The following is a 14931-nucleotide window of genomic DNA, read 5'->3' as shown; positions in this document are numbered from 1 at the left end:
TTTATTACCACTTTATTTTAACAAAATGTAATAACGTACATATACAATGGCACACACATTTTTTCATGTTTCATGTTATTAAATAATAATAAAAAATAATACAAGGTGTTGTTTTCTAACTGTTATAAGTGTGACTAAACAGTGGTGGGTGAAGGCATTTTGAAAGCAAATATTCACCATGTTGCTGCAGGCATTAGCGTGCTAACCAGCTAGCCGCAAATTGTTATGTAGTACCCGACTAGACCTTAGGAGGAACTAGCGAGCTGGTTCATTCGTCAGTCTGCCCTTCAGCGTAAAATGAGAACACAAAGAAAACATTTTTTAGGATGTTTTAACAATGAAGTTTTACAAAAACAAAGGGTTACATAATCTTGTGGTGCAAACATCCCACTTTTTTTTTTTTGTCTTTTTTTTTTTTTTTAGCGTGGTGCAAAATTATAACTTCTGTAATATTTGTTGCATTGTTAATCTAATTTAGCAAAAAATGTTTAACCTAAAAATTGTAATTAAAATGTATTTTTAATTATAAATTAATAAAAAAAATAGAAAATGCCAACAAATTTATAAAAATTAACCAAAACTATCAACTATTTTATATACACATTTTAACTTGACAAAAAAACATTTTTTAAATATATATATATATATATATTTTTTGTACCTAATCTGTCCCTTGTAAAAAAATGTATGTGGCCATGGAGCACAAATGTTTGCACACCCCTAAGATGTGGACCAACATTTTATTGTAAGCTTTAAATTGACAAGTAAAATAATGTTGATCGGCTGCCGTCCTTTTTGGTGTGAGCTAGATCTTGCTTGTTTAAAAAAAAAAAAAAAATAAAATAAAAAAAAAAGACAATGAAGGCCTTAAACACAACATGACAAAAGCTTCATTTTGGACTCTGATCGATCCCCAAAAATGTAAATTTTAAATTCAAAATATTTGCACACCGAGTTGAGCTCATCCACTCCTTTCAATCACATACATCTTCCATATCCTCTATGATGTCACATACGTATTTTCTTCTCAACATGGTGTTTATGAATTGTTACTCACATGCTGCTGCTGTTATTAGGCCTCTCTCTTGGCATTCACCGCGTGCCTTAATTGTATGGACATTTAAATCAAGGTCCGCTGTGAACACGACGAGAGACGAGCCGCTTATCACGTGACCGCCGACTGCATCGGCTGGCCTACTTTTCCTGCAGCCCCCACCCCCCGCCAACGTGGTACGCTCTGGTCAATTCCGCCGCATCCCTCCTGTGTCATCCTTCCACGCATCACCTCCGTCACCTTCACTTGTGACCTTGTGGTTGCCACTTCAACTGAGTGAGTGCGCAAAGCGCATATAAGTCAAATGTCGAAGAATTACGCTGAGATCATGTTGATGCAAAGTGTTTCCATTTTAGCCTCAAGATCCTTTCTCTTCATGTGGATGGCAACCGAGTGGCAAGAGACCTGAGGGTGTAAATTACCATTTTTCTCGACACCCGCGATACTGGATCTCTCATTCAGTGCATCACGGGGCGCAAATGGTGCAGGTTTTTGTGCGCAGGCGGCAGGTAAAAGCAGCAGAATGGCCCTCAGGCAGCACTTCGGCCCATTAAAACCTCCAGCCTCCATTATCCAGCGGCCATAATGCACCTTCTTATAGAGCGCTGCATTAATGGCTCAGCTGCAGGGGTGGTAATGGAGGGTGGGGGGGGGGGCTGAAAAAAAGATGATGCTGATGCTGGGACTTGACATCATTACACATATCAGACATCCCCCCCCCCCCACTTTAAAAAATGTACAAACAAAAAAAGGACTTCCTGTAGCATTTTTGTGTGCAAATGCAAATGACCCAGATAGCGTATAGCAGCCTCAAATGCGGGGGTGGGGGTGCTCGCCCGCCCGCCCGCCTGCCTGCCTTTTGTGGGGGTCGTGCGTAAACCTGACACCCACAGAATAGAAACCATTCCAATTGCAACAGAATCACGAGTAGCAGGTTCCCGTGGGCATTGAAAAGATGTTAAATGGCCTGTGCAGTATGTTAAACGTTATTTAAGAGGATGCATGTATTTTGGACGAGGGCGTGTGCGCAGCCTCGAACATGTTGCGCATGCACGGCACAGGCGCACATTGCGTCTTTTTTTTTTTTTTTTTTTTTTTTTTTGTAAGGCGCAGCGCCGAAAATAAGGGTTAAGAAAGAGAAAATTAAATATGTTTGATTCAAATGAAATCAAATCATTAAGTACAGTTGAAACAATACCTTCCGAGGCGAATGGCGCAGATTGATTTTTCTTTCTTTTTTTTTTTTTCTTTTTTCTTTCTTTTTCCCTTTTCCCGCAAGGATGCCTTCGCAAGCCGACGCGGGCGAGACTTTGTCCGACGATCGAGCGCTTTCGAGCGGCTTACCGAGCGCGCAATAGCCCGTCCTCGGAGCCCAACGCCGGAGGGATGAGGACGCTGCGGATGCTGAAGGGCAGGGATGCGGACGCCGGACCTACATCCTTTTGTTGTTGTCGCTGCTGCTGCATAGCCAACTGAATCCAGGGAAGCTGGCGAGGCATTCCAACCAGAATTGTGGATCCTAACATCTTTTTAGGAGCGAATGAGGCTGCAGCAGGATGAGGATGAGGATGAGGATGAGGATGAGGATGAGGAGCTGGGTGCAGTCACATGGAGAGGATGGGGAGGGGTGGTCCTGTTACATCCTCAGCCTCCAGCTCTACACCCCCCTCCCCCTCCTCTATGTACCAGCTCGATGAGGACCCAGTCTATCATGTGCTGTTCCTCTCCACAATCCAACATGACCAAGTCAAATATGAGCTAAATCGTCACGGAAGCACACGTATTTATTCCCCCAAAGGGACACGGTGAATGTTTATTGTACTTTCAGGGTATCATATGTAAGGAACTATGTGGTGGCAACAACAAAAAAAGATGCTGTGTACTGTTTTTGTTATTATTCCGATGTAGGAGTTAAATGGAGGCCTTGGGTGTCTTGAGCTATGAGGATCTGGCTGCAACTTGTTTTCACTGCTATACAAACAATGCAGAATGCAGCTCACTCCTCGCATTTTTTTTGTCGTTCTAACGTGAATTCAAGAGGACAAGCAGCGGTCCGTATGGCTCGTCTCGCATCCACCCCCGCCCCTACTGAAGCCTGCAGAATGACTGACTGACTGATGGAGGCTGGACTGCGCCACCGCAGCCACACACGCCATGAATATCATTATGATTAAGGAGGCACCTTTTACTTTGTGTCAAAGTAACAACACAGCAGTGGCTATTTCCGTTTAGCGTGTACAAGGACGTCCCGAATTCTGCTTGTCCAAGAATTCACCCACTGGCCACTTCATTAGGTACAGCTTCTTAAAACAATGCCCACATTGCCCGCAGCAGATATTTGAATGCTATTTGAAGATGTCACTTCACCATCTGATTGCGCTCGTGGTTTGCATCACACAATTCGGTGCACCGCACACAAGTGCACGACCACAACTGCACTTGTCATTTACGAAGCCGAACTCCATTGGGGATTTGATCACTTCGCTGTCGTTTCGACAATGGGGGCGGCATAAAACCACTGAGTTGACCCTCCAATGTCGTTATAGCGCAGTTTGAATAATTCGGCCTGTAAATGAGGTCGTTGCAACGCTTCGATAGCAAGTTTAGTGTCAAAACTAGCGTCATCTTCTACGTATGATGTCATTTGGATTGCGGCAAAATCAGCCCAGTGGTCAACAACAATTCCCCGTGAAAAGGCATTTGATATTATTGTCATCGGTTTACGACGATTTCCGGTATCGTGTCGCGTGTGCGTGTGTGTGTTGCTGCTGAAAGTTAAGTAACGTGTTGTTACAAAACGTTAGCCGGTGGGTGGGTGTTGCGTAGCTAAAGGAACCAAGCTAGCCGGGCTGTGTTGGAGCGGCCGGCTGGCGTTCCATGGTCCCCTCATCCGCCTCCAGACTAAGTCTTATTTGGCGACGCTTTGTCAACAGTCGGATGGGAGACATGGCCTCCAAGGCTCTGATACCAAGCCCGGAAAAAGCGCTGCCGGGCCGGACTGAAGCCATCCAAGTGGCCGGTAAGTCTCCACCGATTTTACTTTAGCAAGTTAGCTTCGGGATGACGACACGACTTTCGCTCACCCGCCCGAAAGAACGACAGCCGTTTTTTGTTTTTGTTTAGTTTTTTTTTTTTTTTTTTTTTTTTTTAATTCGTATGACTATCGGACACATTGCAGGTCCCGACAACAAGTCAGTGCAATGTTCAAAAAGTGGGGGAAAAGAAGTTTGTAAAAAAAAAAGATTGACACACGTGCGCATGCGCAAACGATATCCACTTCCGCGCAAACAACGCCTAATCTTTAGGAAAAAAATACAGTTGTACAAGATAACAAGCAATCAAAATTAGTTTGGCTCTTTTGTTTACGTGTTCATTTGCTGCTTAATCCTTAAACCAGTTCTCAGTTGTCGTCGTTGAAATTCCCCCAAGGAATAAGAATTATTCACAGTCCGTTTCTTGCCATGGTGAAATTGACTCGTTTTAGGGGCGGATCTGTCTTATTGCGCGTTGTCCGTCAGTCACATGGCCCACATACGGCTGAGTCAATGACGGGCCCACCTTTGGTGAAACTGAAAACCAGTGGGCCGCAAGCGAGCGCCTCTGGGGAAAGTGGTCCTTCCTCTGGTCTTGTCCCGGTCGCTCGATGCAGAATCCTCCTCAGCAGCAGTCTCACTTCGCTCATCGCCACGCAGGCCCCTCTCCGAGCAGGAGAAGCGGCAGCAAAACGGGCCAAAATCCAACGCGAGTGTTAAATTTAAAACTTCTTGTACTTCAATTGTGAATTGATTACGCCACCGCCCCCCCGCCCCGCGAGATCCTGTTGCATTATCACTCGTTCGTGCATCATTTAATCACCAATCCACCGAATTACACAGAATTAGTAGCAGTGTGCCACATGCTATAGCCAACTGGTAACACTGTTAACTGTTGTGAATATTTGTTCACACCGAGGCTCTGCTTACTTTTTGGCTTTGACGTGATAGCGCTTCCACAAAAGTGGCTGAGACAGGGAATTACGGACAGAAGCATAATCAACTGCGTTGGACATCGGGAGACATGCCGTCGTATTGGCCGAGTGTTGTCGTAATGTTGCGTGACGAGCACGGCGCATTGCGGGGCGCCCTCCCTTTCGTCCATCTGCTTATACTGGACGTCCTTTTATTTTTAGTATTTGCGATGGGAGAGTGTGTCAAGTGTGTAGGAAACAAGAAGACTGCTCTCAGCTTTCATCTGGCAGCCGCTCCCCTTGGCGCCGCAGCGCTCCCCTCTTCAGTACGAGTGGGGCCGCTGAGCGTTGGCGCGCCATGAATAGACGTGCGCTGGCATCGGAGCCGGAACCGAAAAGCATCCATTTGTGCTTTGCCTTTCACGCAGAACCCAGCGAAGGCAGGATGTTGCTTCAATTGGCTGCGCTTTCACGCAGCATCCTGCTATCACATTAAGTCATCACTCATCGGGGAACCATTATTTATAGTGCACACACTTATTTATTGTGTTTGGTCACTATTTTCCTTAATATGAGCAAAAAGAAATCATCCAAATAAAACATAAATGTGAACAAATGTATACGTATACATATATTGCCCGATCAAGAACCGGATCTCGCCATCCGATTTCGGCCGGCTGACTGTCGCCAAGGCGATCAGTGTTTTGGGTGCGCTAATAAGGGTCATGACCTCACGCCTCAGAAACAGAGACATTTTTCATTTTTTGGGGGGGATGGGGGGAGCCTGGCTACAACATGCGATGCAAAGGAACACAAGACGAGACCTGCCGGCTCGTTTTTCCACTAATTGCAATTCGTTTGATTGTATTTGTTTCTATGCCGTCAAAATATGTCTTTAAGTGAAACCGTCCATCCATCCATTTTCCGAGCCGCTTCTCCTCACGAGGGTCGCGGGCGCGCCGGAGCCTATCCCAGCTGTCATCGGGCAGGAGGCGGGGCACACCCTGAACTGGTTGCCAGCCAATCGCAGGGCACATACAAACAGACAACCATTCGCACTCACAGTCACGCCTACGGGCAATTTAGAGTCTCCAATTCATGCATGTTTTGGGGATGTGGGAGGAAACCGGAGTGCCCGGAGAAAACCCACGCAGGCACGGGGAGAACATGCCAACTCCACACAGGCGGGGCCCGGGGATTGAACCCGGGTCCTCAGAACTGTGAGGCTGACGCTCGAACCAGTCGGCCTGCGTGAAACCGGTCAGTAGCAAAAAAAAAAAATCAAAATAATAATAAATAAATAAATATCAATGCCGTTATGGATTTAATGGACTTTGACTCGACTCATCACATTTGCATTGACGGAAAGGCTCTTGCCGTTCAACCGCGGTCGTAATCTACCTTCCCGTGTTCTTCGCCAGCAAAACACGACGTGAACGGCAACAGAACCACGCCGCCGTTCCCAGAAGACACGCAGATGGTCGTTTTCGGTGAGTACCGGTGGTCCAAAGATCGGCGCGCATTTGAACTTCTGACTACTCCTTTTCGGACCGGAAGTACACAGTCTTTAAGTAATCATAGAGTTTTCATTTCTTTTCTTGTTTTGTACCGCGTGTTCGTAATAAAAAGTTCCCTTTCGTGTGTGTGTGTTGTGGTGTCCCACAGGGATGGGCTGTTTCTGGGGGGTGGAGAGGAAGTTTTGGCGTCTGAAAGGCGTTTATTCCACTCAGGTGGGCTACGCCGGAGGGTACACGCCCAACCCCACCTACCAGGAAGTGTGCTCGGGTACGGTTAGGGTGTGGTCGTTGACTGCTTTTCATTTTTGACTATTATGTAAGTTTGGAATCTCGTTACAAGGCATGACGGGCCACGCCGAGGTGGTCCGGGTGGTCTTCCATCCAAACCAGGTTTCCTTGGCCAATCTGCTCAAGATCTTTTGGGAAAGCCACGACCCAACGCAAGGTGCAGCATACGTGCTCAAACACATATTTGTACCCGTACAAAGTCTGTCTACAATGTGTTTGCGGGCTGCTGCACATTTTTTCTTTGAATATGAAAAAAAAAATCAAAATAAAATACAATTAAGGAGATTAACAATCTTAATGTTGAAAAGTAGCACACTTTTTTTTCCAATGACAAAGTGTGTAGTGTCACACCAGTGTACTGTAAGTTCCTCGTTAGCACGAGTTGAGCGTTTTACCTGATGTTAAATAGTGAAAGTTACCGTCAGCTCCCGCTGCTACCAGAAGTGATGCACCTTTTATCTTTCAGAATAAGAGCATAATACAGGAAGGGGTTATGTTAACGATGTAATTGTTGCTAGTTGAACAGCGGTCCCGTCAGATATTGTTTGTAAGTGTACTCATTTGATTATTGTTATTATTTATCCTATTTTCGGGCTCACTTATCGATTTGTATTTGGTGATTCGTTCTCTTACGATCCCCCTCCACCGGATTCCATTGTAGCAGACACAAAGCAGTGGAATGAAGTTGATGTTTTTGTGTGTGTGCGTGCGTGCGTGCGTGCGTGCGTGTATGTGTTCAGGTATGCGTCAGGGCAACGACGTGGGTACGCCGTACCGCTCGGCTATCTACGCCTGCGCCCAGCAGCAGCTCGAGGAGGCGCTCGCGTCCCGAGATCACTACCAAAAGGTACGCGTGCCGTTGTCCCCAGCGTCTTCCTGGGACTCCATTTTCTTTCTTTGGCGTGCAAAAACGCACACAAACGCACCTCACGACAAGAGATGTGCGACCGTTTGCCGCGGTAACTAATCAGTGCGTTGGTCACATCAGTGCACGTTTTCTTATTTATTTTTTATTTTTTTTGTCAGTGGGATTCACGTGTGCCGCCACTCTGGGATCATTTGGTCATGACTTGATGTCAAATTGTTCGGAAGTATGTGATGAGCGTCTCCATTTGCTTGCTTCTTTTTTTTTCTCACCAGATTGTCCAGACCCCCCCCCCCCAACTCAAGTCCCCTTCCCGCTCCCATCTGTGTGTGTGTGTGTGTGTGTGTGTGTGTGTATGTTTGTGCGTGTGAGCAGTTGGCCCAAAGCAAACACACACGCATTCGCTTGCCAAACCATCTGGGTCCTAAATCTGTCCCCTGCTAAAGTCACTTGAGTTGCAAAACTAACACACACACACACAGTTCCTGAAAGCTTTTATTTATTCCTTTTTTATTTTTTTGAAGCATTGAAGCTCTCGTGTGACATTTTTGAAAACGCTATGTGACATTTTTGTTGGTTTCTTTGGTATGATTTGAAGTTTTCGCTCACGTTGGTCTATTTGGTGTTTCACTGTGCACAGAAAGTCTTCCTCACGAAAGCAGTAAAAAATAAAAAGGTGGACAAGAAAAGGCTACAAAGCTCAAAACTAAGCAAAAAGAGAGATTCCCCACCCACACACACTTTTATGCTTCCACCATGCTCAGTTCATTCTTCATACTCAGGGCATTAAATCGATCGCAACTGGACTGTTGTGGTTGTCTGAGAAGACGTTTCGCCTCATCAGTTCATGCAACAAGGCCGTCTGACTCACTAGCCTGAGTTGGTGTGGAAAAATTCCAATTTTTATGCTCCCAAGTTGGAGGCACGTCCCAAACCACGTATGGTATCATTCTTTTGGAATGCAAAAAAAAAAAGGAGTGTCGTTAGGCTGCCAAACGACTCTCAGTCGTATCGCAGTTGCTTTTCGCCTCCTTGGCAGACGGAACTGGACAGTTTGCATCCCATAATATAAGTTGATCGTTGTTGTATGTGCTTGTGCAGGTTCTGACGGAAGAAGGTTTCGGAAGCATCACAACAGAGATTGCGGAAAGCAAACCCTTCTACTACGCGGAAGACTACCACCAGCAGTACCTGAGCAAGAACCCAGGCGGCTACTGCGGCCTGGGCGGGACTGGAGTCTCCTGTCCAATAGGAATCAAGGAGAAGGCTTAGACGGCCAATCGCAGCTCAGGATCATCACGCTTGCTCCAAAACGATTAACTCCGGTTTTTTTGTTGCATTTTATGGGGAACAACACAATCTACTCGGATTGGAGCTACTGTAGATCTCACCTTCACAAATGAATACCTTTGAGCATGTTGTACAACTGTGCACATCCGGAAAATTTAATAAAATATGCATCATTGATTCAAAACATTATTTTGAGAGGATAATACATACAAAGCTGTATTAAAATAACTTCATTAAGCATACATCTTCTAAATAGTTGAGACACGCAAAAAAAGATGTAGTGGCGCCCTGAGATACGAGTGAATAAGTGAGCCGCACGACATTCTTAGCCGAACCTTGAAAAAGCAAAAAAAAAATAAAGCTAAAAGCTAATGCTGCTAACGCTGATCTGCACTAACACTACAGCTCCGCTTACCTTTTTTGCTTTGACCTGACATGACATGTCAGAATGGTTATTTCGCTCAGGAACATGGTTCAATCTAGCTGCCAGGTCACTGGTGGAGAAACTTGCTGTGGTTGTGGTTATGTTTACGAGCCCAACTGAACAACTCAATTATTTATTTTTTAGAAAAAGCAGATTGGCAGATGACTAAAGATTTATGTGGTTGTTTAATTTCGCACTTGATGGGTGGGCAGACACACAACAATATATATATATATATATATATATATATATATATATATATATATATAAAATATATCACACACAAGACATGAAAAAGTCAGATTTTCTCAGAATACAGTATGTCCACAAAAACTTTCAGGCTTGACTCAGTCTCAGTGAAAAGTAACCACTTACTGCCACCAGAGGGCAGCAGAGTAGCGGCTTCGTTCATCTCCAGCGCAGCACTTTCTTTCTTAGTATGAGTTGGTTCACTTCTCTCATAAATAACATTGCATTATCAACACATAACGTTTTTTTGGGACAGTGGCTGTAATTGGAACATCTGTCACCAACGTAATGGTAACCACCAGTTGTGAAGGATCAGGAAGCTGCTGAAAGACGGCGGCGACATTACTAGTATATTGCTGTAAATTGCTATTACGACAAGAACAAACGCAGAATACATAAATCACCGCAACAAGCTGGAATGTAAAGCACAATCGATTATATTTAGAGATTTATGGAGGATAAAAGCCAGCAAATGGAACGAGTTTGACGGGTTTCTGTCGCCGTCGACTTGGCAACAGTACGTAAACATTACTGTTTCCCATTCGGTGTCACACAAAAACGGTTCCGAGTGGGAAAGACTGCCGTTACTTCCACAGTAGATTTCGTCCGAGTGGGAAACGAGGCTAGCGATACTTTCTTCTACCAATGAAATGATTGTTAGTTATGTATTTATTTTTAAAAACAACATTAAAGTTTGTTTGAAACGCGCGACCACGTCGGTTTGGATAAGAAGCCGTCTAATTATTCATATACGAAAGATATGTGAAAAAGTGACGTCTTGTTGCTAAGTTTGCTACTTCTAGTACACTGACGTCACACGCAAACACACTTTCAGTCTTCACGTTTATGTTGTCGTTTGTCACAGCATGTAAATGGCCATCCCATAATGAGAACATGAAATTCTTTTTAATTTTTTTGTAGATTTGTCATAATATTAAAAAATGTAAAGTGTCATGCACATATTTAACCTCCTTCCTAAATTATAGCCCCAAATTCGTATTTTGAGCGCATGTGATATCTATACAGTGGGCTGGATTTGTATTCACCACAATTCTTTTTTGTCCATCACGTCTTGGGCTCCTTGATATGGATTGTAACTTTCGAGACAACAAAAATATTCAATTCATGTTCATACTTGTATTTTCTCAATCATTGGCAAAGAGAGGCTCCTCCCTGCAGAAGTCGTCGTGGTCGTGGTGGTGGTGGTCTCGGCCTTGCGCAGCCTCTTATGCAGGAAGGCCGGACAGAAGGTGTCCAGGTAGGCGTCCTTGAAGCCCGAGTGGCAGAAGCAGTAGACCAGCGGGTCCAGCAGGCAGTCCGTGTAGGACAGGACCACGAGAGCGTCATAGACCTGAACCACCGCGTCCTCGGCCTCCTGCCATTCTTTCAGCCGCACGTACAGCAACGCCACTCGGGTGACGGTGCACGGCAGAAAGCAGACAGAGAAGATGACCGCCACCGCCACCACCACGCACATGGCCCGCCTCAGCTTGGCCATTTCCCCCACCGTCTTCTTCCTGAGCCGGTGGACGATGCGCAGCGTGCAGTAGAGCAGGATGATGAAGGGGATGAGGATTTGGGAGAAGAACACCACCTTTGGCCGACAAGCAGCGCCACAAAACACGCTTACAACTGACTGATGCAGAAAATGAATGAATGAAATGAATTGGAATTGGAAAAATGGAGATGTTTATTTGAGGGAAGGTGTTTATTTTTGTGGTGGATGACACTCTTGAGCAAAAAGAGGTGCCCGTTTGAGATGAGGTGATTTATTTGTTGTAGTGATGATGCACAAAATGTGCTTACTCAAGGTGTGGCGTTTATTTGTTGTTATTGTTGACATAACCTAAACAACAAAATATTGTTTTTTTGAGGTGAAGTATTTATTTCTTGTGCTGGATGTCGATTTTTATGTAGTGGGTAACACATTTCGGTGATGCGTGTTGCGTTTCCGAGGGAATGTGCAAGGTGGCGGACGCAGTAGCAATTAAATACCTCTCTGAAGACGTCGGTGACGTCGTGGTAGAAGGTCTCGACGTTTCGGCCGAGGCTGTTGCAGCACTCGAAGGTTTCCACCATGGTCGGGATGGCGAGGAGCAGCAGTAGCATCCAGATGAGCACCGAGATCTCCAGAGATTTCTTCAGGATGTCGACAAATCCGCAAAAGTTCAATAAGGAGGCAACGGGACTTCATCTCCCGCGGACAAACGGTATCACCTTGACGATGTTCCTCCGGCCGAGGTGCACCACGTTGAAGTAGCGGTCCAGGGACAGCGCTACCAGGAAGGCGATGCTGGCCCCGCGGTTGAGGAAGAGCATGAAGAGCATGGCCTTGCATGTCCAGTAGTCAGGACTGCGCCTCTGGCCCAGCTGGTAGCTGTGGGCCTTGGCGGGGAGGCAGGCCACCAGCAGGAAGTCGGCCACCACGATGTTGAACAGGAACATGCTCTTCTTCTTCCAGAACTTTGAACCTCCAACAGCCAGAAGGAAAAAAAAAAAAAAAAAGTGGTCTTTATTTGAGGTGTCGTGTTTATCTCTTTTAGTGGATGTGCACTTAGAAAAAATAAGATGTATCTTCATAGTGAGCTGTTTTTTTTTTTTTTTTTTATGTATGTAAGATAAGTATTTGGAGTAAGGCATACATTTGCTGTAGTAGGATTAAAAAGGGATGTTTATTTGAGGTGTGTTTATCTGTAGTAGTGGATGTGCACTTGGGGGGAAAAATGAGGTGTTTATTCATAGTGAGCTGTTTTTTTGTACTGGATGACATTGGGAAAGATATGTATTTGGAGTAAGGCATATATTTGCTGTAGTTGATTAAAAATTTCTTTTTGAAAGTAGAACAGATACAACTGGAAAAGCAGATGTAAAAGCACTTTGAATTGGGGGACAAAGCATGAAAACTATTAGCAAGACAGTTGAAGAAATTAGAGAGTGATAAAATGATCCACAAAATCAGATCCGGATATGGAAACCTTTTCACGTCACATAAAGAGATTAATAACAGTTTTAAGGAGTTTTATGAATCGCTCTATAGTTTCTACGGCTGGATCCAATGACACGCAGGACTTTCTAAACCAGACGGACCGTAAGACCCTTAACGGCAAACTAACAACTGAAGAAATTATTCAATCTATTGTCTTAATAAAAAAAATAGCAAAGGTCCAGGCTATGATGGGTTTGGGAGTGAGTTTTCTAAAAATGTTCTTTATTTAAATGATACAGTCATGCATATATTGAGAAGTCTCTACCACTAGCACTAAACGAAGCAGTTGTTGCTTTACTTCCTAAAAAGGGCAAAGACCTGGAGGAAGTGGTCTCCGACAGACCTCTTAAATTCAGACCCAAAAATACTGGCGAAAGGACTCAGTACAGTGATGACTGAACTTCTACATCCAGATCAGACGGGCTTTGTAACAGGTTGAAGTTCTTCTAATAATCTGAGGCATTTATTCAATGGCATCTACTCCTCCAAGATACAAAATGATTTCGTTGGGATTTAATAATTGAGACACCGAAAAGGCATTCGACCAAGTTGAATGGCCATACCTCTATCCGGTTTTTGAGAAATTTCAAGTGGGGCAACATTTTATTTTGTTGATAAAACTATGACATAAAGGTCCTCCCGCCAGAATACTAACAAACCAAACATTGTCCACCCAGGTTAATCTTAGCAGAGGAACTACTTTGTGTGCTTTTTTTTTTTTGGTTTTGTTTGTTTGCCATTGTGCAAGGGGAAGAGCCTCTACAGAGCGGATCCTTTTGCATCATCTCTCACGTTCACGTGTAAATCGTACGCAAGGAAGCGCTACCTGAAGATGAAGATGTAGAGGACGGAGAGGTTGAGAGGCAGTCCGAGCACAAACTGGCCCACGACAACCCCGGAGAGGATGTTGTACGTGGAGGCGTCACTGACGTTGCAGTGGTCCAACTTTCTGTCCACGCTCGACGACGTGTTGGTTCCCATCCTCCTACTCACTTCGGTTCTGGTGCCGTGTCCGACCTGGCAGGAATCTTTTTCGTCAAATTCGACAGTGTCCTCCGGAGAGCCTCCGCCGCGCTCTGGTTTAGTCGGCTCAGGTTTGAGTCACATTCCGAGGGAGCGCTCAGTTAGTAAATAACGAAGGTGGCCACTGGTGCTAGCCAGACTGATGAGTTCCTCTTCCTTTCCTCCCCACACATACAGACTGAGTGAGAGAAGGAGCTTCACGCTTGGAGGTGTGGTTTCAACTCAGGCCTCCTCTGACTTTGCACCCTCTTGGTTTCGCTCCCCCTTTTTTTTTTTCCCAGGCCTCCAAATTCCCGCCGGTATGAATGAAATTGTTTCCCCAAGCCGTTTACTGGCAAGAGCTGTGAAATTCCTCAGGTGTCCGTGACAGACACTCGCTCATGTCTGCACATGTCCCGCTCCGACGCATGCCCACCAACACGGCCGTGGCCCTCTGGATCTTGTCTTTGTTTTCGGTGAGGCATTTATTTGTTGTCCTTGATGGCACACTTGAAACAAGGAAGTGTTTATTTGCCTGTAGTGGATGACAAGGTTGGGGAAGAAAATGGAGGTGCGGCGTTTATTTGTTGGAATGGATGACACGTTTGGCGTTTATTTGAGGTGAGGTGTTTATTTGTTGGCGAGGATGGTACAATTGAAACAAGAAGGCATTTATTTGGCATGGACACTGAGGTTGTGGATTTGGGGCGATGCATTTATTAGTTTTAGTGGATGAGACATTTTGAAGAAATAGGTATCTATTTGAGGCAAGGTGTTTATTTGTTGTTGTGGATGACACACGAAACAAGAAGGTGTATTTTTTTCAAAGTGAGGTGTTAGTTGTAGTGCACGACATGTTTGGAATTCATTTTTTAAAATGTATGTACAGTGAGGTGTTTCTTTTTTTGTATTAGATGGCACTTAAAACGAGGCACTTTTTCTAAGCGAGGTGTTTATTTGTTGTAGATACCAAGGTGCGGTATTTATTTGTCGTAGTGGAATCTGAATCTGACAGAAGATATCTGAAAAAAATAGGTTTTATTTGAGGTCAGGTGTTTATTTGTTGTAGTGAAGTATTATTAATTATTATTATTATTATTATTATTATACTTAGTATTAAGTATTATTTGTTGCAATGAAGTATGTGTTTGTTGGGGGTGAGGCTCTTTACTGACAACACTTCTCCTTGGTATTCCTCTTTCCCCGAAGTGAAACATTACTCTGCCCGACAATAATCTGGCCAATGAACGGCGACTCAGACGCCAATCATTCATTAGCCGGTTTGTCGCTCGGCTTCACATGTGAGTGGT

General features: G+C 44.7%; 1 protein-coding gene and 1 pseudogene across 3 annotated transcripts; one reads left to right on the top strand and one right to left on the bottom strand.

The window, feature by feature from the left end:
* The first annotated feature begins 3703 nt into the window (after positions 1 to 3703).
* On the top strand, positions 3704 to 9149 carry msraa (methionine sulfoxide reductase Aa). Of its 3 annotated transcripts, none has more exons than XM_061703682.1 (6): positions 3721 to 4073; positions 6422 to 6490; positions 6666 to 6785; positions 6858 to 6962; positions 7546 to 7652; positions 8772 to 9149. In XM_061703682.1, the coding sequence occupies exons 1-6, from the start codon at positions 3932 to 3934 to the stop codon at positions 8940 to 8942; spliced, it is 714 nt and encodes a 237-aa protein (XP_061559666.1). In that variant the 5' UTR covers positions 3721 to 3931; the 3' UTR covers positions 8943 to 9149. The 3 variants fall into 3 exon arrangements, with proteins under 3 accessions (XP_061559668.1, XP_061559666.1, XP_061559669.1); XM_061703685.1 differs by lacking the exon at positions 3721 to 4073 and adding an exon at positions 4227 to 6260 and having other exon boundaries at positions 6370 to 6490; XM_061703684.1 differs by lacking the exon at positions 6422 to 6490 and having other exon boundaries at positions 3704 to 4073.
* On the bottom strand, positions 8760 to 13885 carry LOC133416680 (12-(S)-hydroxy-5,8,10,14-eicosatetraenoic acid receptor-like; annotated as a pseudogene).
* Positions 13886 to 14931: the final 1046 nt, after the last annotated feature.

Source organism: Phycodurus eques, chromosome 18, assembly GCF_024500275.1.
Source record: "Phycodurus eques isolate BA_2022a chromosome 18, UOR_Pequ_1.1, whole genome shotgun sequence".
Taxonomy (NCBI): domain Eukaryota; kingdom Metazoa; phylum Chordata; class Actinopteri; order Syngnathiformes; family Syngnathidae; genus Phycodurus; species Phycodurus eques.
This window is presented reverse-complemented; position numbering and strand designations above follow the sequence as displayed.

Bases quoted from the DNA above. Each gene is read 5' to 3' on its own strand.
- msraa (XM_061703682.1), top strand. From the start codon at position 3,932: ATGGTCCCCTCATCCGCCTCCAGACTAAGTCTTATTTGGCGACGCTTT. The intron at 6,963-7,545 runs GTGCAGCATACG...GTATGTGTTCAG, and splicing joins AAGCCACGACCCAACGCAAG to GTATGCGTCAGGGCAACGAC. The intron at 7,653-8,771 runs GTACGCGTGCCG...GTGCTTGTGCAG, and splicing joins CCCGAGATCACTACCAAAAG to GTTCTGACGGAAGAAGGTTT.